Genomic DNA, 26,899 nt, shown 5'->3' on the forward strand with positions numbered 1-26,899 from the left:
TGTTTCGTTTCGGGTTCACCACCAGACTACGACTCCTCGCCGTCCGTCTTGCTTCTTTTTGACGTGGAAGGCGCAAGCATCGGAGGCGCAGCCGTTCCCCGCTGGCCAACAAGGGGGCCACCATCAGGCTCCACAGCGCGTTTCCTCTTCTCCCCGACCTCTTCCCCCTTTTGTTGTCCCTTCTCTTTCTCTCGCTCAGCGTTCCGGTCCCCACCACGACGTTGCCTATCACCATGGCCACCCCGTCCTCGGCCTCCTCGTCCACCTCCTCGTCCACCGCCGCCACGCCCGCGGCCTCGTCCGCGACCACCGCTATCCCTGTCTCGTGAGAAGCCGCCTTGCAGTGCTAGTTTAGCCCCGGATTGGGCACGTTCAATTTGGAACTGTTTTTCATCCTCCTCTGTATACCTCTCAGATCAGAAAAGGGTGAAAACAACAGGAGAGAACCGCGTACCGCTAGGTAAAGTCCAAGTCACTTCATTTTCATTGATGGTCTTAATCGTTTCCTTGATGTACGTGATGTCCTCTTCTGACAATGCCTTGTGGAACCCAACAAGCCCGTGGTTATCCCCACGGGAGTATTTAATGAAAGGAGCTCTGCCGTCAAACCTTTCCTTCACTGGGTCCTAAAAGATTCATTCAACAGACGCACGCAACGGCACCAAGAAAGACAAGGTACCTTGATCTCCTGCCACTTCACATCTCCACCACACCCATCAAATTTGAGCGTAGCACCCTTCACAAACGGTATCTCCTTCTCATCCACAGTCCCATTCCCCTCTTTGTCTTTTGTGATGAGGAGTTTTGTGCCCATAAACTCGAGGAACACTTCCTTGGGTGCCTCGGAGTCTGCTTTTGGCTTCTTGTCCTGTTTTCCTTTCGCCATTTCGCGGAATGCGTTGAAACCACGGGTGTTATTGGCGATGAGGTTTCGACGGTTGTTGGCCGACTTGCCAGTGAGGCCTTTTTCTTTTATTTTCATTTCGCAGTACGCGTCTCTGGAAAAGTGCGTGTTGGTCGATATAGAAAAAGGACAGAAGGAGAGGCGTACTTTGTCATGACGAGCAGTTCCTTGCCTTCGAATGTCGGCTTGGGATCTGCCTTGAGGAACGCGTCGACTGATGCATAGTCAACGAATTCGGCGAATACAGAGTTCTGTTCTGTGTTCAATAGATGTATAGCCTGAAGCATGAGATAAGGACCTTGAAACTTTTGTCGTCACCTCTCCTCATGCGCACAGCAGTCGTTGTCCCGTACTGGTTGAAGAACTCCTCGATACGCTTCTGCAATGTGTTATCCTCGTCTGGGAAGCCTTTCTAGGATCCAATTCGGGTCAATCCGTCATCTACAAACCTCAAAAAATCCACATACTGCATAAACACTCCTCTCAAACGAGTCCTTAGGTTCCTGGACCTCCGTCCTTCGTCGAACTTTGGTACCGGTCTCATCGACCTCCAAAAAGTCGCTGAGGCGGAGAGCGTTCGCTATCCACTCCTCACCGTTGGCGCTGAACTCCCGCATGCGCTTGAACGAAGCGACGGTGTGCACTGGAACCCAGTGGTCTGGGTCTTTTGTGTATAATGTCCACATGAACCTGAACGAACAAAACGGTGAGCCGAAAAAAAAGGGTATGTATAGCAGACGTACTTGTCATATGGAAGGTTGGAATCGGCAAAGTAGAACTCAACTAGCACGTCAATAGTCAACGTACGCGCCACGCAAAATATGAGATATAAGATTTACTCTGCTTAGCTGCCTTGGTCATTTGCTCCATGAGCTTTCCGTCGTCCATTTTTGGTGCCTCACTGCTTTCCGCTGTGGGTTCTGTGGTTGGCGCGGAGTCGATGACGATAGACTCTTCTATGGGCGTCGCTTCAGCCATTTTTTGGGAGGAATAAGTCAGAAATAAGTAAATGAAGGGAAGCGTAAGAGATGGATGGAAGAGTCAGATTTTGTCAGTGTTGAGATTGAAGATAAGGAATTGGGGTTAGGGTCTGCATTGGGTTGTTAAATCTACAACTCTGGATCAAACCACATCTCACTGATTTTTTTCCCCGAATGTCACTCGAAAGCACCCGTACGAGGAACAAAAAATGAACAAGTTTTTGGATATTTATCCTGCCCCTTACATACTTACCTTGGAACATATCATCATCTTATCTTGCTTGTTTATTTGTTCAAGCTTATTTGGTGCTATGTATCACCGTCGTCGACCTTTTTACCTTCCTTCGATCATCGATGTCTGTTCGACACCCTTCTTTCGTAAGGCTTCAACTTTTTCCATGGAGTTCTCGGAGGACCGCATGGGTGTTGCCTTTTATTCATGGTTTTTTATTTTGGCGCTCAACGGTGACGACCGGAAGCAATTTCCAAACCTGCAGTGTATCTGCGAATTTCGTACCGATACAGCCGTCCCTATCAAGCCCCCATCATCCCTCTTGTCATAAACATTGCTCAAACCAAGCTCAAACTGAGTCATGAGCTCTTGGCTAGCACCAGCTTCTCGCGATAGGCTTGAAGGATGTCTACGAATGGACGACGGAAGTAAATTCTTGTTTCCTCTTCGCGACCACCGTTTTGCGGCAATTACGATCAGCACAATGGTCGCCTACTTAGGCAATACTTAGGCTCAACTTGGTTGCATCATTCCCAAAATAGGATGGTGCCTGGTGCTTAGCTAACGCAATCTTTATCGGAATGATGATGCCTTGGCAACGACTTTCATTTTGGACACGTTCATGAAGGTTCATGACGAGGGCGGCGCAGGGCGCTCTTTTTTCAACTTGAACCTGACTCTTGGCTTTCCTTCCTCCCCCCAACTCCAAAACGAACTTTGGATTGCGAAGGGCTTGTTTCCTGTGTTTTCTCCGATTATCCTGCGCCTCAGCATCGATTTCCTGGCGAATTCCGAATTTCCCGCAGAGGCACTGGCATTGATCGAGGATCGCTACTTATCAAATTTGCTGTCCAGGGAAAAGCTGGGCAAATAGCTCGATTTGAACATCCGCCGCCCGTTAGACATTTCTATAAATCCCATTGGGTTTGTTGAAAGTTCTCTTTCTAGCCCTTGTACCCAGCCACCGTCACCACAAGCTTCCCTTCTCTGTTTCGTTCGAGGATTCGCCTCGAAGCGCCCGCCTTCCAGGCAGCACACTCTTTATTCACCTACACCGCGGCACTCTCGCCGCACACAGTCTTTTCTTATCTATCATGTTCGCCCTTCTGCCTCTCCTCCCCTTGTTTTCTCTAGCCCTGTCTATTTCTCCCTCTGTTGCGCTCAATTCGCATCGCTCGTTAAATTCGGATGTTGTCCTCAAGCATAAACGCGTCGCAAGTAACCTCAGCAATAGGACTCTCCTGGTCGGTGACGATCCCGCGGAGTTGGTAAAGCGGGATGGAACAAAATACGTGTTCATGCATCATGTAAGCGCCCCAACCTTACTCCTATATTGTGCCGATTTCTCAAGCAATTGCCTATAGATCGTTGGCAGTGCGTACAGCCTTTTTTCCCCGTGATCCCGCTCATTCCTCTTCCCGCCTGGTCCATCATAATCCCCATCACATCGTTTTTCGTTAAAAAAGACACGTACGCTACTTTCAAACTCACTCTTTTCTTCGGCATATTAATTTTTTTCCCATCAAGATACCCTTATACCCAAGCCGACTGGGCTGATGACATCCAAAAAATCTCATCCAAAGGCGTGTACGTCTTGCCCTCCCCCTCAATTATGTACCGCATAATCAGGTCCTTCCAGTGACGCCCTTGCTCTGAACATCGGCTTTGACAGCTGGCAACCTGCCCAAGTTGCCTCTGCTTACGCTGCGGCCGTTGGGACCAATTTCAAGCTCTTCATTTCTTTCGATTTTACAGAGATCGCATGTGACGTCAACAGCGTTGCCAACTGGGTCAACCAATATGCGAACCATCCCAACCAGTTCAAGATCAACGGCAAACCCTTCATCTCCAGCTTTTCTGGAGATTGCCTGGGAAATGCTGGCTGGGCTAATTTGAAAGCCATGACCAATGGTTATGTTATGCCTTTTATCTGGGGTCTAGAAGGCAATTTTAACAATTGGCCGGCGTTGGATTCGTGGTATTGGTGAGTGTACACGACGTCATGATTGAATTTGCCGGTTAATTCTTTTATAGCTGGGGCTGTGCTTGGCCAGAAGGCAACTACGATAAAACTGTAAGTTTTTTTTTCCTATGATGACCGCGCACAGATGGACTGATCTCTTTTTCCAGTCCGCCGACGACCAGTACTGTTTGTATCTTCTCGATTCTTCATCCCCTTACCTGTTTTTTGACCTTGAACTACCATCTAGATATAAACCAGCTCGGCACCAGATATGCTACCACCGTCAGCGGCTGGATGTTGTGCGTTTTTTAACCAAGTAATAATCGATGAACACGCACTAAGAAATCACCACACAGCGCTCATGACGCGGGCAAGAATTTCTACCAGCGAGGAGATGATTGGCTTATCAACAACCGCTGGGAGCAGATTGTCGGTATGAGAAACCAGCTCACCTTTGTTGAGATGGTAACTTGGTGAGTCTCCATAACTAAATTCATAATGTTCGTCTCTAATTGATTGCTGTAGGAACGATTACGGAGAATCCGATTAGTAAATATTTTCTTGTCGGCAGGAAGTGTCTCTGATCACTCTCTTCAGCTTCGGTCCGCTTAAGGGAGCTCCGCCGGCTTCAACATACTGGGCAGCCAACTATCCCCACACTGCATGGTTCGACATGTCAGCCTACTACATTCAGGCCTTCAAAACTGGCAGCTACCCCGCTATTACTGTACGTATCGTCTTCCTCCACACGTACAATTTTTATCTTGCTAACATGGGCCCCCTTGCAGCAAGACGTTATTTACTACTGGTCCCGCCCTCATCCTAAGGGAGCTACCGCCTCTGCAGACCAATTTGGCAAACCTAGCGGATGGGATTGGTCTTTGGCAAGTAATCTTTTCGGTTTATTTTGTAATCCACACTTAGATGGCGATGATTAGGACTTTGTTTGGGCGGCAGTGTTCGCTACGGCTCCCGCCACCGTTACTTTGCAAGTCGGAGGCAATTCCCAGACGTTCAGCGTCACTGCTGGAGTCAACAAGCTCCAACTGCCCATGACAACAGGGCAGATTACCGTTACCATGGTCAGGGGAGGGCAAACGATAATCAGCAAGACGGATACTAACTTGAACATCATTTCTAACCCCACCCAATGTAAGGCGAGAAACCTGTGTCTGTTTGAACTTACTGATGGGTTTGACGGTGAACAGACAACTACAACGCTTATGTTGGTTCTGCGAGTGAGTATTTGCTCTTGTCAGTGGAATCACATACTGATCATTGGACCGACGTTAGCCGCGACCGGCGGCGGCGGTGGAGGCGGTGGAGCAACAACAACAACGACGACATCACCTACGACGTCAACTACTGCCTCCGCACCAGCAAACACATTCGCCACAACCACTTGGACCAGCGCGGGATGTTACGTCGACAGTGCTGATCGCATGCTTCGCGGTTCATCGACCACTCAAGCTGGCATGACTGTTGAAAAGTGCACTGGACTCTGTTTCAAGCAGAAATACAGAATTGCAGCGCTTGAGTATGGCACACAGTGTTACTGTGGAGCGCAGATGTTCACTACCAACGGGGCGGGCGTTAAAGCCGCTTCCACTGATTGTAATATGCCTTGCGATGGTACGTTGCTTCTCCTGTTTTTTTGCTAGGCAGCTGAATCTTAGTTGTTTCGTGTTAGGCAACGCAGCGGAGACTTGTGGCGGAGGATGGCGCGCCAATGTGTATACACTGCCTGGGACTGTTCTCACCAAACGGAAGCTGCGCTTACTGTCATGAGTCAAGGCGGTCCCCCTTTTTATCCCTTCTCTTCCTTCTTTCCGTTTAGACCTCGGGTCGCATTGGTCGCCTCTTCAAACTTCTTCGACTTCGACTTCAACTCCGGCTTCAAGCAACGACCTTCCTTCGTGTAATCCACTCCTTGTTTCGGGTTTGTTGGCGTCTAGACATCTCTGTATGTGTGTGTACCTCCCCATACCGCCCTATATTCCTATGTACAAAACACTTCTATCCTTATCCCTTATGCACATTTATGCACATCTGAGGCTGTAGTCCTTAGTTTTTGACTTGACAAACGAGTTTGAATGGCAGTTTTTTGACCGCGTACTACATTTTTAAATTCTAAATGCGTGATGAATTCCGGTAAGGTATAACCTATAGTTAGGTCACGGTATTCGTTGAGGTCACAAATTTTATCGTCCATGAGTAATGGGGAGAGATGCAGCTCAGCGGCGGAAGTTACGGTAGGCCAAAAGCATTGTGAAGACCAAAAGGAGGAGTGGGTTTGAGATCGCAGGAGCTGCAGCAGATGACTTGGCGGCTCCTCCTGAGGACGAGGACACAGACGCAGTATGGGAAGGGGTAGTAGATCCGGTAGTGCCATTGACAAACGGTGACGACGAGTTGGACAGTTGCCGGGGTGCATAGACGGAGGGGATCGCGACCACGATGCTGTCAAGATCTGCCAACCAGGTCAGTTCCTCGCCAGAAGGAACGAAGAAATGACGGACCAAAATACGACTGATTGACTCCCGCAAAGTTCGTAACCTTGAGAGTATGCTGTGAGCTGTCCAAATTCGAGGCGAGGAATTTCAACGTTGGAACTTGCTGTTCGCATGTCAACCCGAAGGCGCCACCACAACCAGAGACTCCGTCATAGAATAATGGGCTATTGCTGTCGAGCTGGACACTGTAGATTCCATGATCGTCCTTCTTGTCGCCCATAACATAAACGGCAGAACCATAGAAGGAAAGCGAAGCGCTTGCTTGGTCCGCGTTTGTATACGACGTCCCCCCGCCACTGAAGGCGGGACTGGTATTGTGTCCCCACGTTCCTGTGTAAGTGACAGCAGGGTCATCTTCTTGATACGTTTTGTTTTGCACAGTGGCTCTTGAAGTCGATTAGAGAACACGAGACAAGTAACTTGAACGCTAACACACCCTGCAGGCGCCAACTGAATCGTCGTGCTGATATAGTCCAGCAAAAACGCGTTCCCGCCTTTATCCCCGTTGCTAGAGACGGCTCCAAGGTTACGGAGGACGAGATTGTGGTTTGCGAAAGTCAGGTTTGAAACAAAGTACAGCAGCGACGAAGACGTCGCGTTGACAGTCTGGTATGCGCTATGCGTTGAAGCCACTGAGTCAATGTCTACTTCGAATGAACCTTGCCCTGGACCTAAAAGCCCATAGATATAGATGGCTGGCCCTGTTGTTCTCCGTTAGTTGACTGCAAAGTACAACAATGGCAACGAGCACCTACCCGTGAAATTGAACGACAACGAAGCGGCCTTCGTTTCCGTTTGATGGTACGTTCCCCTCATCCATGGAGAGGCCGAAGCATTAAAGGTTGGGCTCGACGGGTCGGGAGTAACCCAAACGGCCTGATCGTCGTACGCGAGGACGCTGTCGAAGTCGTCGATGGTTACATTCGTGTTCACGGCCGTAGAATCCATTTCTAGAGTAAGTTTTTCGTGGTTACGGAGCTTTTCGAGTGTGAGAGGAAGTGGTGGAGGTCGTGTGGAGCGCTGGCAACGTGCAGCATCTGAACCAAGGTGAGGCAGTAAGCATCCTCGAACTCAAGTCTTGGCTCTCTTTCCACAATGCAACATCGCACTTCCCCAGGCTGCTTTAAAAGATCATACTATGTATACCAAAGTAGTTCTCAAACCAGTGCCATACAATAATGTAGCATGTAATTTTGTTGAGTTCCGAACCCTATCATCGTCTTTGGATGATTATGCAGCGCCCAACTTAGTGTTTTAATACCCGGATCACAACTTTTCCTGTGTGCGCTTGCGACTCAAGGTAGGCATAAGCCTTGATTGCGTCTTCGAACTTAAAATGTTTGTGAATGACGGGTCTGGTCACTGCTGGGTTCGCCTCCATTGCGCGAATCATATCTTTGAACCTGTGGCCATGAGAGATGAATACCATGAAGTCGAACTCATAAGCACTTACTGTGTGACGGAGCCAACCATGATACCCCGAAGCACGACAGATTTAACAATGATTAGTTTGACCAGGTCAAAATCGGTGTCGTCCTGAGGGGAGGAGTGAGTGCACGCAGGCACTGATGAGGTTATTACCTACCTTGGAGACGAAACCAATTAAATGCACTATGCCACCATATCGAGCTGCATTAATTGAGCGTGGCAGAGTCCCCTTTCCGCCAACCTAGAAACGGGGTAAGACAATGGTCTGCCAAAGCATTTGCAAGTCACACATACTTCGACTACATGGTCAACGCCGACCCCCTTCGTCTGACAAACAACAAAGGTTGGAACAAGGAAAGAGGCAAGAAAGTGTTAACTAGAGCCTACAATCTTCAAAACTTCATCATCCCAATTCGGAGTCGTTCTGTAGTTGATGGTATGTTTGGCTCCGTGCTTAGCAGCGAGCTTCAACTTCTCGTCCGAGGAGGATGTTGCAATGACGATCGCACCAGCTGCAATGGCGAACTGCAATGCAAAGCTAGGTGAGGGGAAAGTGAGGGATTACAACATTGACAAAGGGTCGAACTGACAACGAAACACCACCAGTGCCGAGAACGAGAACAAAATCACCAGATTTGATTGGCTTAGGTCCATTCAAAGCATTGTAAGCCGTTAAGCCAGCGCAACTGGAGTAGACAAATTAACAATCAGGAGGGCAAGCATGGCATTGGACCACCGTACGGGAGCGTAGAGCTTTCTTCATAGGATAGATGATCGGGAATGCCAACGAGTGACTATGTCAAACAACAGGCTCAAAAACTTACAGGAGAGATGACTGTGCGAACTCACGTATGCAGGGAATGTTTTGTATTCCGTCAAAACCCCATCAGCTTGGCCACCATGAGCTGATCTCAAAATTTCCTCGTTGGTATCCCCGTGAATATGTTCAAAGGCGAAATTAGCGCAAACCCGGTCGCCATGCTTCCATCCTTTGACATCCGACCCAAGGGCGACAATTTCGCCAGCCATATCGGAGCATGGAACAATGTTTTCTGTACGGCTGGAAGTAATGAGAGTAAGAAAAAATGCATAGGGGACATGACATACCCAACAGGGTAATGCCCATTGGAAACTAAAAGATCCCGGTACTGTGATAATTCCGTCGACCTTACAGGCTCGGGATGTTGAAAGGTGAGTTACCTGGAGCGAAACAGCATGCACTCTGACCAAAACTTCGCCGGGGCGTGGCTGCGGCGTTGGCCTCTCTTGCAGCTTCAAATTGTTGTAAGAGCCAACCTAAAATGGGGAGTGAATTTTGAGAATAGGTTGTGATAGTCGTTGCACATTGGCTGCACACCTTGGGAATGATATATTCATGAGTTGTAGCGGGAAGAGCCATTTGAAAAAGCGAAGGAACATTCAATGGACATTGGGACCCATAATATATATCCACGGAGTAACTGCTGAAACCGATGACCTTGCGATGACCTCACAAACAATTGATGCGGAGGAGGGACTGAATGTATATGTTGCACTCAATAGAAAACCCGAGAGTGGTTTATATGTCGATTCTTAACCCCATTCAAATTGGTGTGGTTGAAACCTGGTCGTCTCGGATGAAGTTTGTGCGTCGCGGCGAGCGGAGGAATTTGAAGCGACAGGAGGAGAGGCATTGAAGCCAACCCAGTAGAGCACGAGTCATGAGCCTGAGCCCCCAAAAATTTTGAGCGTGCATTTGCGCTTGGCCACGATTCATCCAGAGTCTAGGAAGCTACCTTCAGCACTACTTATTGGACGAAATAGCAAGAGTGGACAACTCATTTGAGTGTGTGTGTTTATTGAACTAGCAAGCGCACGTAACAAACACTGGCAGGCGTGACTTGAACAGTTGAACTTCATTTACAGCCATGTGCAGAACATAGGGCGCGGCATGATTTTTTTTTTTTCGCCAAATAAACAAACGGATTTATGTAGTTGTAAAGTATTGTCTATGTAGCATGCTCAAAAGTGGTCCATTCAGCTTGAAAATAGAACCATTCGACGCAGATTTTGAATCTGCATCTGAGAGTATATAAATTTCCACTGCGAGGAGAGAATGAATGTGTAATTATGTACATGACAAGACTGCAAGAACGACGTTGACGTGGCAGCCTCCAGCCTCAATTCTTGTCCGCCCTGTCTGCCTGTTGACCTTTATATACATTCGTCAAGCTGCCGCCCCCTTCAATCCACCGAAATCATGTCACGGGTTGCAGGGCATGAATGGGACGGGCCACGTCCGGCCTTCCAGAAACATTGATCAAGCAGGATAAAGCACCAATAAGCTTACAATAATTCCCCCTCCTCCGGAAACTTGACCTGAAGGTCTGAGCTGCCCAAAAGACGCAACGGGCGGAGGGGGAACGTTGAGTTGTGGATGCTGTGTATCGAACGTCGCAGATGATCGTTTCCGACGATACAGTGATTATTTCTTGCGGTCGATGGAACATGGGTACATCGACGTGTGCAGATTTGAAATCGGCGTCGAATGAATCTAATTTCAAGCTGAATGGACCACTTTTGAGCGTGCTACATAGACAATACTTCACAACTACATAAATCCGTTTGTTTATTTGGCGAAAAAAAAATAATCATGCCGCGCCCTATGTTCCGCACATGGCTGTAACCAACGTTCACCAAAATGCCACCACCACATCGCAAAAAAGAAAATAGCTCATTGTAAGGTAACCGTTTAGTGATTTTAAATGTGGATATTACAGCTGAATGCAAAACCCTAGACACCTTGCAGAAATTTCTTGACTCCGCCTCGCTTTGTGCAAACAACCATTTGAGGAAGGAAGTGGCCACGAATGACGCAAGTCCTCCACCAACGCAGGTATATGTCATGTAATGGAGTGCTCCACGATCCAATTGAGCTAAACTTGAGTCAAATGCGGTTGTTTGCACAAAGCGAGGCAGACACCAGAAATTTTCGGGAGGTGTCTAGGGTTTTGCATTTAGCTGTAAACTAATGGAGGGAGTTGGCACAGCTGGCTCATGTTCAAAACGTCCCAAAATTCCGGCCGTGGCAACCCTGGCTTCTCAAACCTGGTGTTATACATAGTGGCAGAGCTGTTTCTGCGACGCGTTTACGTGTCGCTGTTCAAGTTGTCACCGGTTTACCCTCGATGAGTATGTGTAGACATTGGTTCAGTTTGGGTTCAGTTTCTTTTTCTGTCAACTGCGGTGCTATCTGGACTCTGGAGGTCTGACGGGCCTCTTGTTCGGGATGTGTTTCTTTTTTTTCGTTGACCCTGTCAATAGCCTCAGGATCATGCCAGGACTCGATGCACTTCAAAGAGCAGCCCGGATGGGGCTCGGTTGAATGCGACGTGACTCTGGTTAGGCTTTTATGTCCACATTCTGTTTTCCTGCCTTAACGAGGATTCCAAGTGCGTTGAGAAGACTATCCAGGTGTGCTTGTGCCAATCGGTGGCTCTGCGAAGTGATGATATTGACTACCGGCCTCAAGTGACCAGTCAGTACCCAAAACTACCTAGCTCCAAAGCAGGCGCCAGATTATGCTGTCCGTCGATCTTTCACCTGTCCACTGGCAGCCACTGGCTTTGACGGTTCAGGGAGACGGATGATGGGAACCTTGCTGCAAAGCATGACAAGCCGACACCGCTGATATCTCCTGCGTCCAACCGGGCCTGTATTCAAGAAAAGCCTGGGAGCTCCGCCACCCTTATGATGTAAGTGTAAGAGCTACATGTATAGCAGGACATTTGGAAATGTTTTTTATCCGAAAGACTGTAAAAGTTGAACGCAAGCGGCGACTGTGTCCCTTCCAAAGTGTTAAAACAACCCAGCGCCAATTTTTGGAATCTCGAAGTCGATGGTCTCATTGAAGCGCCGATGAAAAAACCCGAGACTGAGCGGTACGAATGTCCCTTTTGGCCAACCCTATCGACAACACCGCTTCATGAATATGTGGTCCTCAACACCGACCTAATCGCAAAATATGCGCTGTCAATGGACAAACATCGTGGGAAAAGCCCTGACCTCGATAACTTGATAACCGCGACAGGCCTCATGGATTTGGATGTGCTCCTCAGAAACCTTCCCCCAGACCTTGGAAATCAACCTTGTACACGGGTCAGCTTCTTTCCCGTCGCTTAGTCCTCTTATCTGTGGGGGAGGATTTACGACGAGTGCTAATTCGTCTCACAGACAACTCGCGCCAGACCCGGGCCGTGGCAGGTGCGACTTTTTTGTAACCTTTTACAAGCATGCTACCCTTGTCACCTTGTCTCCCGATGTTCTCAATACGATCGCCCCACTGCTGGTCTCACGCTCGGCCAGGAGGCCTATCACCCGACGCTGCCGTCTGCCCTCCCGGAATTAACGGATGAGCCTACTTTCTGTGATTTCGTCAAGGAGGCTGACATGCTCAACCACCGACCTTGCCGCAATCTCCTTTCGCCGCCGTGAAGCGCCATTACAGAGCTTTCTCTTTTCCTTGAGTATGGTTGGTGCTGAGAGTAAATTTAGGGAGCATCTGACAAGCGAAGCTGGCCGACGTCCACTCTGCTGTCCCGGCGGAATTCCGATGGATAGAGGTCCAATGGAGACGCCCTGCCACGGCCTTCCGTAGGACCCCCCTCCCCCCGTGTCAAGTGGCTGACAAGCTCGCCGTAGTGTTGGTATCTTCCTGGTGCTGTCAAACTATATATTTGGGGTGTCTGGGAGGCCACACTGCTTGAATCGCGATGAAGTGTTAGCCCTGCCGCCGGACCACCCTCAATCTCCGTTAACTTATCCCTCGTATAACCTTGGTCTGAGCCACCGCGATCTCAGCCGATCAAATGTGGCGTCCTCATATACAACATTTTAGGAAAGCCAATAACAGCTCGAGGTGAATCTACGCCTCATCACGGGAGCGTCAAGTCAGAAAAAGAGGCCGAGAACGAGGCTGCCATCCAACTCTCTTCCGATCAACTATCGGCAATCCTTATGTGCACTTCATGTGAATAACAGTGGCTCGTCGATATTCGACACTGATCCACCAAACAATTGCCGGCTTTTACGTTCTGGACTCCTTCAGAAGACTTTCCAGCCACACGCGTGCATTCAAAACCGTTCGTTCCCTACATGACAAGCCTGGCTGCAGTAGGATCCTACGTGCATAGCATAATTATGGGAATCTCGATTCATGCTCCTTGAGGGACATGTGCCAGCTAGATGCGCTAAAATATACTATCCTCACTGGCGAAAAAAAATCTGAAAAGTCTGCAGTGATTTGTTCCCGCCCAACAAGTCGTTGCTCAAGGCCGGTGCTTCAATTCGCGCGGACAGTAAGCCATTCTGTCAAAATATGAAGGTTTGTGGTCGTGAATTATGTATTCAAGAGGGATGTGCACCGAAGAGTTATATGTCCATACGTATCTCGACTTCGAATTCTAGCGAAGGTTCGACAACAGCCTCAAAATGCAAGTTTGAGGATTAGGAATTCATATATATAAATTGGCTCTGCGGTTACATGTTACAAGAGCCAGGTTTGTAAATCGCTTGAAGCTCTTGAAGAAGGCGCACTTCGTCCTTCATGAATGGAAGGTAACTTGCGCTGGGCGCTCTAGATCTACGCCAAACAAAACGACTGTAAGTAATTTGTGGGATCTTTCTTTCCATACGAATCATTCCTATCTTGCGATTCCAATTAACAGACATCTGAAGCGATTAAGGTGATACAAGAATATCTATGACACGTTGGCGAAGTCCCGGCATTCATACCCCCGAAGCAAGGCGCTTCCGCGCATACTCTACAAAATCATCTATCGTCGATGGCCACGATCCTAGATGAGCAATGTCGATATCCCGGTTAGCACTGACCAGTAATGTAAGCAAAGAACGCACCCTCTGTGTCATACTCAGTAAATTTGCAATCAATCGAGCGGATGAAGTCGAGGAACTGGGGAAATGATGCAGAAGTGTTAGTCGGAAGGGGGTTACGCGGAGCATCGTAGAAGGAAGCCAATTGAATGAAATATTAGAACACGAACCATGACCCAAGTATCTTTGCTGACGCCTTTGCCGCCCTTTTCGTTCAAGAAATCGAACCACCATGTCGTATACTCTTCCTTCCACCCATCACTTTTATTGTCCATCCTGACGTCACCGTCGGTGTCGACGCGGGCCAACGCCCCACCATGAAGCCCATGCGGAAGAAGAAGACCCCAAAAAGCCTGGGCAGTCTCGATGCCTGCACAAATCAATCACAGTTAATTCTGAGAACCTCGTTGCTAAATAAATATATTCATACCAAGGCTTCGTTGCCCATCGCTCCGCGCAAACTCAAATGTGTGATTGTACACCTTTTGGAAATAGTCTGGTTCTCGTCCGAGCTGGTCTCGCAGCTGCACCAAAGTGGTCTTCATGCTGGGTATCGAATCACATCTGATTGGAAGAAGACACCAGATTGAGGTGTACGAAGGGCCCGGTGAGGATAAAGAACACGTACCCAAGGTTCTTCCACCCCTCTGTCCATCCTTGCTTTGTCCATTCCCCAACTCTCGGTGACTTGAGCTCGTACGCAATCGCAAGCAGTACAACGTCCTCGGGGTTGACCGCGAGATCCTCACAAAGCCTGATGGTTCCGTCAACGGTAATCTCTTTGCTATCTGGGTCTACGGGGCGATTAGTTTGAGTATAAGTTTAACCAATGTATTCATACCCTTGTATTTATCGAACAGCGTGCTCAGTTTACCCGTTGATGGTGGGCCTGTGTCTCTCGCTTTCTGCTTCGTGGGAGTGCTAAAGGCATTTGGATCGTTGTAGTAGGCGTCGATGGCTACGTCTACTCGTTTGTGGGCCTCTAAGAACTTTCTGGCATCTCTCGCGCTGATCAGTCCTGTGATCAGTAAAGATCATGAAGGCCCTAGATAAGGTGAGCCACTCACGACGCCCCTGTCACCGCACAGAACTGCGAAATATTCTCATCTAGTTTCCGGTCGACCATGGAGGAATTCTTGAAGTATCTGTAGGGGTTCGTCTGGTGGGGTTAAGGTAAACGCGATAAAGTCGAGCATTCGGGATGAAGAGTGCACGTGGGTCAAGTCAGCAAAGCAGTGCAATAGGTAAATTCCGATAATAAATTACGAGTACAGATGAAATAAGACCGACCACAGCAAGTACCGCAATTGCAGTAAAGCTCAACAGCTTTTTTTCTTTTTTGATAGATCATAGGATTGAGAGTGTGATCATGAGCTCGCTCACCGAAGATTTGAAGTTACAGCCGAGTCGGAGTTTTGCGAGCGGGAATTGAAAATTACCACTACACTAATTTCCTGAACAAAACTAACACTTGAGACAGGGTCCAAAGAATATTCAGGACAAATTTGGACATATGTACCTCCATAATTGTGGCCATTTGTAAAATAAAGAAGCTGGTGTGCATCCGGAAAACATCAATTGTCAAAATTACAAAATGAAGAACAATAAGAATGGATAACTTCCCATAAGGTTTAGAAACCTAGATTATTTTTCTAAACTGACGTGCCGCCATGCCGTTTGCCAAATGGGTCACAATCTGTCAAAGTTGAACTCCGCTTGTCATCGAACACCCTCTTCTAGATTTTAATCTAGACGAGGCCTCCCCCCCCCCTCTTCTAGTTCTAAATCGCTTGCATAAACCCTTTTTTCATTGTCCGACAATCAATCCCTGAGCATCCCATCCAAATCAAGCAAGGCATCAAGATCTATCAAGATGCACCAACCTATGTAGCTGGTCTCCTGAAGAACTATTCACTACATCTTTCTTGTATTTCTCGAGAAACAATAGGGAGTCAACAGTGGAAGACAGACAAGTCATTTTTCATTTGAACCGGGTTTTGTAGGACAGTTTTTTTCATCATGTTGACGATGTATGCAGCTCTCCTTCAAACCACACACCCAGGCATCTGATTGCATGTAAGTACAGCTTGTCTTCATGTTATTGGTCAGTTCTCCTCACTGAATTCTGTATCAATTGAGGCTGGAGGCGCAGTGGGCACGGAATGAGGTTGAGTAGAGAGATCTTAAATGAGATCCGCGTCACCAAAGAAGAATTGTACAGATTTGTGTTGCTTGGCTTATGGTTTAGAAAAATGACTGAATATATTTTTGAGCTCCACCCATCAAACATTTAGAGAATAGTCTAGGTTTCTAGACCTTATGGGAAGTTATCCAATGTTGAGCACATTCAATTTACATATCTAAACAATTTCTTTGGGAAATAACCTTGGTAGCCATGGCAACACCACTCAGCTGAAGATTATGTTGAAGAATAAAATAACGGAAATGACCACTCGATGTGCTCAATGTTCTTATTGTTCATCAATTTGAGATTTTGATAATCAATATTTTCGGGATGCACATCAGCTTTATTATTCAACAAGTGTCGACAATTGGGTGACTTTCCGTAACTCAAATCTATAAAAATGAATAAATTTGACCCTTATCGGAGTTTGAAACGAGAACTTCACAGGAGAGTTTATTGGAGTGAATAAACTGTAACGCCAACTGATTAGATTCTATTTGATGTATTTGCTTGCCTTGTACAAACTCACTTCCCTCCCATCTGAGCTGCTCTGAGGTCGTGTAGGCCTGTGGATGGGTTTATTATACTGATTGTTCATCCACCCCACTGTAAAATTAGACCACACTCTGGGTGAAGCCCAAGTTGAGCTGAACATGGCTGTAGATCAGTGAGTTAGATGTCAAGAAGGGTGTTTGTAAAGGGAGCAACAGTTTCCAGGAGGAGATTTTGTAGCCATAAGACATTGACACTTCTAATAGACTCTGTAGTGGCTTTGAACTAGTGCTTGGAAGTTAGGTTAATTAACTGGAAAATAACCGAGACCAGACCGGACCTAACCGCGAAAAAACCGGACCGTGGTTAGTGGTTAGTCAATTCTGGAAATGAAATAACCGGTTATTTTGCGGTTAACTAACCGTTAAAAAACCGGTTATGACCGATTACAACCGACCCTATTTTACCCCTTCAAAACGCATCTAAAAGCATGAGAAATGCTAAAAATCTGACAGAGTTATGGTCAAATCTCTAAATTATTGGCTAAAATAGTAGGCTTTCAAGAATATTATTATAAAATTGTCAATTCTTCACCGAATTTAGCGTTCTTGGGCTTGTTTTAAAGCTACGACGCATGGCAATAATGTTTACTGCAAGGAATATGAGAAATATACGCCGTTTTAATCGATTTTCTATTTTTTCGGTCCTAACCGGTTAGTAACTGCAACTAACCGGTTTTCATCGGTTATCTTCGGTCCAGTTAGGTTATTTTGGGTCTGGGAACGAACCCTAACCGGTCTCGGTCTCGGTTAGAGCCCCTGGGCACCCAATAACCTAACCTAACCGGACTTTCAAACACTACTTTGAACTGCAACGAGAGGGAGCAGAATGCCCCAGCCGTAGGAGAGTAGTAGGGGATGAGGTAGAGCTGACTAAGCCATGTGGGAAGGAATCGTACCCAGGAAGGAAAGGTGTCCCCTTGGCAGGGTTGATTCCAGCGTTTGAAATCTGTTCGAGGGGTCTGTACCCTCTGAATAGATTAAGGTTTGTAACTGGGTTCCAACCAGGGACTCCATCAAAGTTGAACCCTTACAAGACTCGGCATCCCGGCAAAGGACCCTAGATTTCGTCGATTTATTCAAATCTAGAGAATTTGTGTTACGGAAAGTCACCCATTATGGAGGTACCTTTGCCTAGATCACACATTGGACCCCAAGAGGACTCAGATCCACCGATCCTGTACGTTGAGTCCCACGGGTGGGGGGGGGGGGGGGGGGGGGGTACAGCCACCGGTTACACATAGCCGTGCAACAACCGGAGTGTTGGCCACAATTCGGCAAGTCGGCAACATTGATGCAGTTAACAGTCACCACCTCATTTATCTTTGACATGTCGCGTCTCCTAAACGAGATGCGTCCTTCCCCACCCTCATTAAGTCAACAAATGTGATTTTTGTTCCGAAACTCACTGGAAGTACAATATATACCGCATCTTCAAGAACGGCATGCTTCATGGGAACGGCGAGCGGATTACAAGAAGTTTTCCAGCAAAATTCATATTTTTCCTGAAGAGGAGGAAAGATTGGATGTACCCGAGGATCGCATTGGTAACGCTTCCATTGCACAATTGACCCACGATGCTCGCCACATGAATCGCTTGCCAACGGTTCGTGATTTGCATGGTGATTCTCCTCGACGGCCTCGTCATTACACTCAACCAATGCAGAATCCATCTGTTACCATTTGCCTTGGAAACACCTATCTCCCATCCTTATCAACAGCAGATGGACACTTTTTATTGAATTCTAAATACAAATTGTTCTATATCTTAGTACTTACTCAAATTTAATGTTCGCGTAGTGTTTACATTTGGACGTCTAGCGGAGTTTGTTCTGAGTACTAATGCCGCTGAAATGCCGTGCCTCGGAAACGGCCGCTGTCAAACTCTCGTGACAGATCTGACGTCCGTCATCGCTGGATCTGAGTCCTCTTGTTGGACCCTGCCTCAAGTGTAAGTCATTCTCTGCTTCTTAGCCTATATGTTCACCCTTCTCAATAATGGAACGCTCGCGTCTGCAACGATCAGACTGAAATTCTGATCAATCTCCTCCAGCGTCTTTCTTGTGCCGCATACGTAGGTACTATAGGATTTCGGGCCGTCTAACCAATTGTTCGAAGGTTCCCCGACAATTTGCAGGATTGACGCCTTCACCCGTCTCTGGCGGGGCCGGGTTCAACGACCTCATCATGTGCACACTTTCAAGTTGCCTTCAACTACGCAACATGTCAATCTGAAGGCTTGGAAACTGATTTCTACCCTGCTCGGATTTACGCCCGCTTCCCTTAGTTGCATACGTCAACTACCAACTTTTGGAGAAGTAACTACGACCGCCGAGTGCCCCGCAACTCGCATCAACATACCGGATCGTGAAATATCCTCCGCTGTTTACGTAGACTCGCAAGCTCTTCCTGCCGGTGACTTGCGCAGCCTCATTGTGAATGTGAACCAAATCGGGCTTGGGCAGGTCCTGTCTCCAGTTCAACTCCCATCTATGAATGAATAATCTAGCAATCAAATGTCGAAAATCAACATTTCAGTTCCACAGGATATCCGCACTCCCGCTGCGTGTCAAGTCCAGCTGAATCAGAAGCACTTTCGTTGACGAGCCTCATTTCTGATTACTCCTCGGCAGGTCCCAGCCTAATTCTATCATTTATAACCTCCGATCCTTTCATCTGCTTACTTTCCCCTTCAGGAGGAACAAGTGAATCAGGATGATTACCTTGTCGGCTATTAGAGCGACGCCGCGAGAGCACATGCCATCATGCTAGGGCTTCGCAGTGTCCATTGCATCTAAATCGCACATTATATCAGCACCAACAGATTTCTCAGTCAAACGTCCTGTATGTACGTATACATGTCCAGTCCTTCCTGGCTTGCAGTTTCCGCAATTGATTGTTGGCTCAATTCCAGACGTTCCAAGGAACGCCTGGGGTACCGACGGATCAACTTGTGCCATCAGTGCACGTCGATGCACCTGGCTGCATCCCAGTGATCCCACTCGATTTTTTGATGAGGTTGACTCTGACTCAAGCTCACGATATACTCTTCGCATGTGTATGTAGTGAAACGGAATAGACTTACGGTTACCTGTGTTGCCTTATAGGCATATAAGGACCGCACTGGATCCACATACTCCCTTTTGTCCCCTTGGGGGAAAGTACTTTCGAGATTTCTATCGCCCCATCGGTCAACAATCATATATCATATGCAATGCGAAGTCCCTAGGAGGTCCCAACGTTCCCCGAACCGACCAGCTCGTGTTTTGTCAAAAGAGTTAATTTATTGAATGGAATACACAACAAAAAGGACCAAAGTATTTTCATGAATAATTCCCGAGTCTGGCGCAAAGACAGGACTCATCACTGGAGGTACAGACGGAAGCGTATGCAGTGTATCTAATAACCAACGGATCTAGGGCGGCATGCCCCGCACCGAATTTCTCACACCAGGACGCGCGAAATCGATCATGATCAGTGCAATCCTTGATTGAGACGGGGCGTCAAACCACAAACTGATGGTTAATCAAATCGGGCAAGAGCCAGGAATAAATTTTGTGGTGCGTCATGATATGGACTGAAAACTCAAGTGAAGCCATACCGCGATCGTTCTGGATGAAATATGATCGAAAGTTTCATTGGTTGGTGATGAATCGTGTGGACAAGCATGCGATAGCAATAATGTAGGTAGAATGCAGATTATCGCGAACATGAGGTAGCTGGCTGGTCAAGTTGCGTCGTCAAGGGCATGGTATGTATATATGAAGACAAGATGGGGTGAAATAGCTGCGACGCGGATCTGGGCGATATGGAAAATGGGAATGCAAGAACGGTGAAATAAAATAGGATCCGCGATGGATGGAAGATCAGGGGCGCCTGTGGACCAAATGACCACAGCACAGTTGCGATGGTTGCATATGCCCGTTTACAATCCAGGGGAGGCGATACTCGAAAGAAAAATTATCCGGGCCATCATGTCCGAACAATAACGCGCTTAGTGTGCTTTCCAGCTCGTCTTCGTTCAGCGTAAGGCATCGGCCGGCGCCAAGACTCATCAGGATCATATTCGTCAGGCTGAGGTTCTGTTTTTGAAGTGGGAGCTCCTGGTTGTGTGGAGTCTTGAGGGGGTGTGCGTAGGCCCGAATTTGTTTGATGAGGATGGAGATCAGATGGGTGTTGGGAGGGCGGTGCATGAGAGGGTGTCGCAGGGAACAGGGGTGCAGCGGTTGCGGGTACAGGGCCTCGCTGGGACGGTCTAGAAGTGGGATGAGAATAGCCCAAGGGTGCGGATGACGAAGGCGGTGGAGAATGATGGGGGACAGGCGTAGAATGACCTGTCCAGGGGCGGGAGGAGCTTGTCCTTGACGACTTCGGGGGTTCGTTTTCCGGTAAATCGACCTCAACTCGGACGCGCACAATCTCCTTTCCCGCTTGGGCAAAGAAGGCGCGCTCCTGTCTTTGAAAATAACCACTCGTGGGACCTGGTCGCATTTCGGAAAAACTATCAGGTGGAGCAGGGGGAAACATGGCCATGAGATCATGGCCTGTTGGAGGCGCGGGATACTTTCGGGGCGGCATGTCAGAAGAACGTGTTAAGTCGACATCTGATGCAGGGGTTAACGCGTCAAGGTTTGAAAGACCAGTTCGGGAAGTAGATAACTCACCTCGGAGCGAACTGGGCGATAACGGTCTACGATGAGACCGACCGTTCGTCGAAGAAGGTGGTGGTGGTGAGACATACAATGAAGATGGGCCTTTGAATGGAGGACTGCGGTCACCGGGCGGCGTTGTGGGCGCCGTTGGTGATGGCGAAGGGGAAGTTTCCGAGACTGGGCGCAGATGAAAATTGGACATTGTGGGTATAGGAGAATTAAGTAAGAGAAAAGCGGGAAGGTGTGGCGAGTATCTGGCAGTACTTATAGGTACTTATATACTGGCTGCCGGGGAAGAGAGTTTTTGAAGAAGCGATCGATATACGAAGTGGAAGTCCCTGGATCTGGAAGGTGATCGAAACCGGTTCACTTCAGTTGCGGCCCAGAAAAATCAAGATCTTCAGGATAGCGTTGTCACTGCTCTCGACGGATGTACGCCGAATTTCCATACCTGTCATCCGGCTTTTTGCACTACACATCTCGGTCCGTTGAAGGATGGTGCCGTCATTGTCTTGTGGCCTCATGCTCAATGCTCATCCGATCCAGAATCAAACGGAGCCTGGCGTCCAATCTTAATTCTAGATCTTGACAGAATCCGCTCAGGTGAGAAGTGCGCATATCGGGCCCAGAGTGCACATCTGGCTATCGCGAACATCATGTTATCAGCATCATCCCATCACTTGCCCATCATCGTACATCAGACTGTTGGCGAGTCTGGCATGTGCATATGAGAGAGGAGAAACGCACCCCGTTGCATCAATTGCGGGATGGATGAAATGGGGATGGACAAAACTAGATTTCCCTAGAGAAGACGTCATCATCAGTGACTTGGACAGCGAGCTCTTGGCTATGCTCACCGAATTCAATCCACCTTTGAATGGAAATATAAACAATATAGGAATGAGCTCGATCCTGAGCAGTCCTGAGCGTGCTGCCTGCTAGTGAGGCACACGAAGCAATGAAATGGTAAGGTACTATTCTGTATTGGGATCCAGGTATGACAATCGAAATGACGGAGGCAAAATCGCCACCAGGGAGTCTGCTCCACATGTCGAATCACAAGCTGCAAATGATCCAACGGCAACCACATACTTCACCTGTATTTTGATCAGTCAAATGCAAGGTCCGGGGAGCGAGCACGGATGGAGCAACTTGATCGATTGGCAGAATTATTAAATAAACCAGCTGATGCCTCTCGCTCCTGCACCAGATGGTAGGTACATGGAGAAGTTGTATCGGGATGGTCGATAAAAGCCACGAACAGGTAGGTGTTGGACGTAATCAGTAATAAAAAAATTAAAGGGGCTTACTTTAGTTACTGTGGTTCTTGCGTGGTTCTCGACTTGATTTCGAAGTCGATAAATATTAACGTGCCATCTAAGTACACCTGCTGGGCGATCACGACGCGCGGCATTGACGCCGGTCGGAGGTGATTCCAGAATAGGAGTACATTAATTCGTCTATGCTGGTGAGAGGTTGCTGAGAGATGATGAGGTGTTGAAATTGGAACGTTGACGTTGGAATAAGGTTTTTGTTTGGTCAAGTTGATATGGTATGTGAAGCTCAACTGTCATGTTCTCCTCCAAACGATCTTGTCTGGGACACCAGTCAAAGCAGGAGCGCCATCCAAAAGCTGCAAGCCTCCGGTGCTCCAGCCTCCAAGCGTGTCGACGAACATTCGATGTGCTAGGGCGTTACTTGCTGCGTTGAGGATTTTTCGTTTCCCACAACACATGGTTCTCATCAGTATCTCATGTCGCAGGTCTCGTTATCTATGACTGATCATGATTATAACCTCGGGGCCTTGTTCAAATCCCCTTGGCCCAGGGGGGCACCAGCTGATGGAGATCGTCACTCAACACCACTTCCTCAATGCTGATGCATCTTCGTAGCCTATTGGCCGGCAGAATACCTGGGAATACATCTTGTGCATCGAATGCGTGCATTTCGGGTTCCTCTCACATCATTTCTTACCTGCATGTGGCTCGTCGACTACCAACTTGACGCCGTGCTCCACAACGAGAAGCGCACATCTATGGAAGTGGAGACGCAGTGACCATGGGGTAAAATGAAGGTGCCAATCCCTCAAGTGCCCTTCTTGTTTATTATACAACGGAAATTTTAACATGGATTTGTCTTCGTCTCGAAACCTCGGCGTCTTCACCAATCGCAGGCACTTCAGGTTGACAGCGCCCTCCTGATCATCTCTTCTCTTCATTGATTGGCCCCACCCTGCTTAGATATATGCGCAAGGTACAAACTTTACGTCGGTATTGGTTGCTTTGCGCCATACCGAGGCCGGCATGGATTCCCATAGACCCGCAATCCTTCTACTATCATTGGACCCAATTTGCGTTATCTACACCCGCTACTGTTCGGCTCGTCGACTGGCATCAACTCGCACTCAAGATATCCATTCTATTGTGCGGAGCTGGAACCTTCGCGCAGGTTCGGAAGTAGATTCTCCGGCATCAAAGACACGACCTGTAAATATCTTCGAAAATCAAAGAAATATCAGGGTAAAAACTTTCTTCATCTTCCATTTCCTGGCCTGGGTTCACTTTCGTCATCAATCCAGCTTCCAAGGAGAGCTCCACGAATTTGGCGTTCCTTGGTGCCAATCCCAGTCACGGAGAGGACCGCGTAAGAGTCTCTGCGGCCGCTATTCCCTACAATCTCGGGAGCTAATATCATTTGCCCTTATCCTGGATATAGTGGCTGCCAACTTGCCCAACCCGCAAAAAAGTCTCTGCTCTGTCAGCCCTCTCACACCGTGTCAATCTTGCGACCCTTGTACTGGCGGTAGAAAACTTAATCTGCTGCGGCCCACTTCTGCATTTGTCCTCGTTCGCACTCCCATCTGCTTTCCAAATCTCCGAGACAATTGCGCAGGTCTTTCTAGCGCAGTTTCCCCAGATTGACATATAATTGGAAGCTTCAATTATTTGCCGCTATTCTAAGGTGCTGACTTTTTGCTCCTTCTTCTTCTTAAACTGGGGACTCTTTCGGGCACCGTTCCTGGGTTGATAAGGCTCAAGGTCTTCTTGATAATTGTTTGATCTTTTTCAGACGAGAAGTTTGCGAGCGGCGCGCTCGGTACCACAGTTTTTTGCTCTCATGGCTTATGCCACCGTAATCGCCTATTATTCAGAAAGATGCACGACCAGTGATTGTTATGGAGACACGGCCTTGCGTGGATAAGACGCTCTGTGGCATCGCGTTCACACAGGTGCTCTATTGTGCTGCTGTTTGGGGGGGCCACAATGAAAGGCAACGGCTTTAACACGCGATCTATGTCCAAATTCAGAACCAATGCGGACACACCTCTACTTTCTTTGGCGAGCACAAGGGTCTCTCTTGCGTGTTGCTATATTTTTTACGTTGAGTCACATTCGGGACCTTATTCTCAGAAGCCAGATAGCTGATCGAAAGTTCAACGTTTCAACTGTAGACTTTGTATCCTGCCGCCAAGGCCACTTACGGTGACTGTTACAAAGGTAGCACCCTATTTCGAGTTTCTGGGTTCCCGCGCAGAACTACTCATCAGTATTCCCCACACTCGTCATTTGTGCGACTGCACCTCAGTTCGTTACGATGTCAGGCACTTCATCGGGCCTATCATTGTCAATCCATTCCATATCGATTGACTCGATTCCGTTTTGAAAGAGGCAAGATGGGATCCATTGAGGCGAGGTTGGTCCGCTGTCTCTTTCTGGTGTTTCTTGGGTGGCGACGGCTGTCATATGTGCCGAATCTAACGTTAGATAGTGTCAGTGTTACCTGGGGTTCCTGAGTCTGATGTGCCGAAGTTGTCGATACCGGTCGGTTTGCAGTCGGTAAGCATTAAAATTGCCCCTTTTTTGAACATGCTACACTTGCCTGATGCGTCGTGACAGCTCTTGTCAAAAACGACATGTTTCGATAAATGTATGTTCGTCATCACGCACCCCAGATTTCGATCATCTGAACAACCGAACCCCGCTTTGTGGCGTCCGTTCCGAGGCGCTATTGAGTCGACAGAGATAAACATTATGTGTAAGCTTCCGTAGTGCAGACAAACGGCTGCAGTCGTTTGGTGTCTGACGTTATACTTTCAGACGCTTTAACTGCCATTCGAAAGCTTTCAATGGAGGCGTCTGGCAAGCCTTCTTCGCCTGGGCCACGGACATCTATGGCCAGCCTGAGGATATGGGTCGTCGCCACAGGGCTGAATCGCGACTTTCCAGTCCGGGTCATTGGAAAACTGGGATTCGACTGTAACGCCACCATCCAGTGCAAACGTCCATTTCAGGGGTTGCTTCCTAAGACCCTGCTCAGCAGGGATCGAAACGCTTTCCATTTATTTCTGCTTTTGACGCCTTGTCAGGTGTCGAATAGTCCTCGGTCCGGGGACCAGAAAGGGCAGTGTTCGGACCTGAGTGTGAGCATTGGCAGACCCTAAGCTTTCTTGTGTTGTAGAATTGGAAGATGAATTTCAATTCACCAAAAGGTCAACGCGTAAAGGGCGGAATATTGAATTATACCCCTGCAGAATTCGCTAGGGATTACTGTCACTGTCAGTGTCAAGACTGCATGGAAGAAAGGGTTGGTCACATGACCTTCTGTTCCTTAACGCAACGTCTCGACGCCGATTCGACGTTCAAAACTTTGCGTATAACGATGAACAGCAAAATTGTATTCTCAGCCTCCAGTTTATGCAAAGCGCCAATCGAGCGAAGTAATTGAAAGAAGTGGAACTGGACAGATCAGAAGCACACGACCATGGAAAGTGGGAGAATGCCATCTTCAAGTGCCAAACCATCGTGAATCGCACATATACACTCACAGTTGATCTGATTCTTATCGAGCTCAGCGTTTCCGCTATCCATGAGGCTTCTTGCCTCCCATTTCTTTTGGTGGATCCTCAAATGAATTCGATAAGCTTCAAGGTCATCGTGTTTTGGGGGGCAAAGGAGTAGAAGTTGCCCATGAGGTGAGTAGCAGTACCACCCTTTCTTTATCGCACGGAGGCTCAAATTCTTCTTGTATGCTAGTCTTCGGGTCGAAGCCAACATCCCCAGATCCGCCCCGGAAACTTCTGCCAAAGGGCGAAAGGTCCATCCCCTGCCCATTTCTATATCAGCTTCTGGAAGTTCTGGTCGGCTGGCTGCGTGGGTTTGAACAACTGAAGGAACAGAAAAATGTCCATACGGCGATGCGAGTCTCTTCGAGACGGGTGGCGATGGTGTTGACCTTCGGGTGCCATCATCTACCCTTGCGAAGGACATCCCCGACACGGCGACACCGTCTTAAAACCATCCAGCGTGGAAGACTCAAAAGTACTTGACTCGTCCAGGTCAAATAAAATTGTGATTGAAGGCGCTCGCATGAAGAGTTCAAAACGTGACCGCGATGGCGCTGCGGATTTGTCTACCGAGGGGAAGACGCCCAAGAAGAAGAAGAAGAAAAAGAAGACTAGGGTTAGTTTTCACCATGTGAGTACGAATGTTTTCACAGATTATCTGACACGTCCATATGCCACTGACTTTGACTCAGTCCCTGTCGAAAGCTTTTGCTACATACACCAAGGACAACGCTACGACGTGAACGGCTTTGGAACGTCGCGGGTTGGCCTATCAAT

General features: G+C 48.0%; 7 protein-coding genes across 7 annotated transcripts; 2 read left to right on the top strand and 5 right to left on the bottom strand.

Annotated features, from left to right (window-relative positions):
* Nucleotides 1-26: 26 nt before the first annotated feature.
* LACBIDRAFT_318803 (uncharacterized protein) lies at nucleotides 27-1,882 on the bottom strand (the record flags this gene model as incomplete). Its single annotated transcript, XM_001879901.1, has 8 exons — nucleotides 27-400; nucleotides 455-626; nucleotides 680-998; nucleotides 1,052-1,155; nucleotides 1,203-1,316; nucleotides 1,372-1,594; nucleotides 1,648-1,687; nucleotides 1,744-1,882. The coding sequence occupies 8 exons, from the start codon at nucleotides 1,880-1,882 to the stop codon at nucleotides 27-29; spliced, it is 1,485 nt and encodes a 494-aa protein (XP_001879936.1).
* A 1,328-nt stretch (nucleotides 1,883-3,210) lies between these two features.
* On the top strand, nucleotides 3,211-5,867 carry LACBIDRAFT_318804 (glycoside hydrolase family 71 protein; the record flags this gene model as incomplete). The annotated part of the gene is made up of 15 exons (XM_001879648.1): nucleotides 3,211-3,423; nucleotides 3,468-3,586; nucleotides 3,644-3,703; nucleotides 3,756-4,100; nucleotides 4,151-4,190; nucleotides 4,247-4,265; nucleotides 4,327-4,378; nucleotides 4,436-4,552; nucleotides 4,605-4,628; nucleotides 4,677-4,806; nucleotides 4,868-4,963; nucleotides 5,018-5,231; nucleotides 5,288-5,317; nucleotides 5,373-5,711; nucleotides 5,770-5,867. The coding sequence occupies 15 exons, from the start codon at nucleotides 3,211-3,213 to the stop codon at nucleotides 5,865-5,867; spliced, it is 1,896 nt and encodes a 631-aa protein (XP_001879683.1).
* A 446-nt stretch (nucleotides 5,868-6,313) lies between these two features.
* On the bottom strand, nucleotides 6,314-7,540 carry LACBIDRAFT_318805 (uncharacterized protein; the record flags this gene model as incomplete). Its single annotated transcript, XM_001879902.1, has 4 exons — nucleotides 6,314-6,549; nucleotides 6,599-6,978; nucleotides 7,029-7,293; nucleotides 7,348-7,540. 4 exons carry the CDS (start codon nucleotides 7,538-7,540, stop codon nucleotides 6,314-6,316), a joined length of 1,074 nt encoding a protein of 357 aa, XP_001879937.1.
* Nucleotides 7,541-7,838: 298 nt separating this feature from the next.
* Nucleotides 7,839-9,419, bottom strand: LACBIDRAFT_318806 (uncharacterized protein; the record flags this gene model as incomplete). Its single annotated transcript, XM_001879903.1, has 11 exons — nucleotides 7,839-7,995; nucleotides 8,046-8,128; nucleotides 8,178-8,261; nucleotides 8,315-8,347; nucleotides 8,408-8,558; nucleotides 8,611-8,706; nucleotides 8,762-8,814; nucleotides 8,870-9,080; nucleotides 9,128-9,168; nucleotides 9,221-9,316; nucleotides 9,378-9,419. The coding sequence occupies 11 exons, from the start codon at nucleotides 9,417-9,419 to the stop codon at nucleotides 7,839-7,841; spliced, it is 1,047 nt and encodes a 348-aa protein (XP_001879938.1).
* A 4,280-nt stretch (nucleotides 9,420-13,699) lies between these two features.
* Nucleotides 13,700-15,060, bottom strand: LACBIDRAFT_293835 (uncharacterized protein). Its single transcript, XM_001879904.1, has 7 exons — nucleotides 14,959-15,060; nucleotides 14,733-14,899; nucleotides 14,520-14,685; nucleotides 14,322-14,437; nucleotides 14,062-14,261; nucleotides 13,916-13,970; nucleotides 13,700-13,854 (listed from the first exon to the last, which is right to left on the bottom strand). Exons 1-7 carry the CDS (start codon nucleotides 15,015-15,017, stop codon nucleotides 13,787-13,789), a joined length of 831 nt encoding a protein of 276 aa, XP_001879939.1. The 5' UTR covers nucleotides 15,018-15,060; the 3' UTR covers nucleotides 13,700-13,786.
* Nucleotides 15,061-20,599: 5,539 nt separating this feature from the next.
* On the bottom strand, nucleotides 20,600-21,481 carry LACBIDRAFT_293836 (uncharacterized protein; the record flags this gene model as incomplete). The annotated part of the gene is made up of 1 exon (XM_001879905.1): nucleotides 20,600-21,481. The coding sequence occupies one exon, from the start codon at nucleotides 21,479-21,481 to the stop codon at nucleotides 20,600-20,602; it is 882 nt and encodes a 293-aa protein (XP_001879940.1).
* Nucleotides 21,482-24,952: 3,471 nt separating this feature from the next.
* LACBIDRAFT_326051 (uncharacterized protein) lies at nucleotides 24,953-26,865 on the top strand (the record flags this gene model as incomplete). Its single annotated transcript, XM_001879649.1, has 10 exons — nucleotides 24,953-25,048; nucleotides 25,113-25,115; nucleotides 25,176-25,206; nucleotides 25,329-25,699; nucleotides 25,738-25,768; nucleotides 25,847-25,996; nucleotides 26,208-26,251; nucleotides 26,313-26,433; nucleotides 26,542-26,753; nucleotides 26,815-26,865. 10 exons carry the CDS (start codon nucleotides 24,953-24,955, stop codon nucleotides 26,863-26,865), a joined length of 1,110 nt encoding a protein of 369 aa, XP_001879684.1.
* Nucleotides 26,866-26,899: the final 34 nt, after the last annotated feature.

Source organism: Laccaria bicolor, genomic scaffold (genome assembly GCF_000143565.1).
Source record: "Laccaria bicolor S238N-H82 LACBIscaffold_9 genomic scaffold, whole genome shotgun sequence".
Classification (NCBI taxonomy): Eukaryota; Fungi; Basidiomycota; class Agaricomycetes; order Agaricales; family Hydnangiaceae; genus Laccaria; species Laccaria bicolor.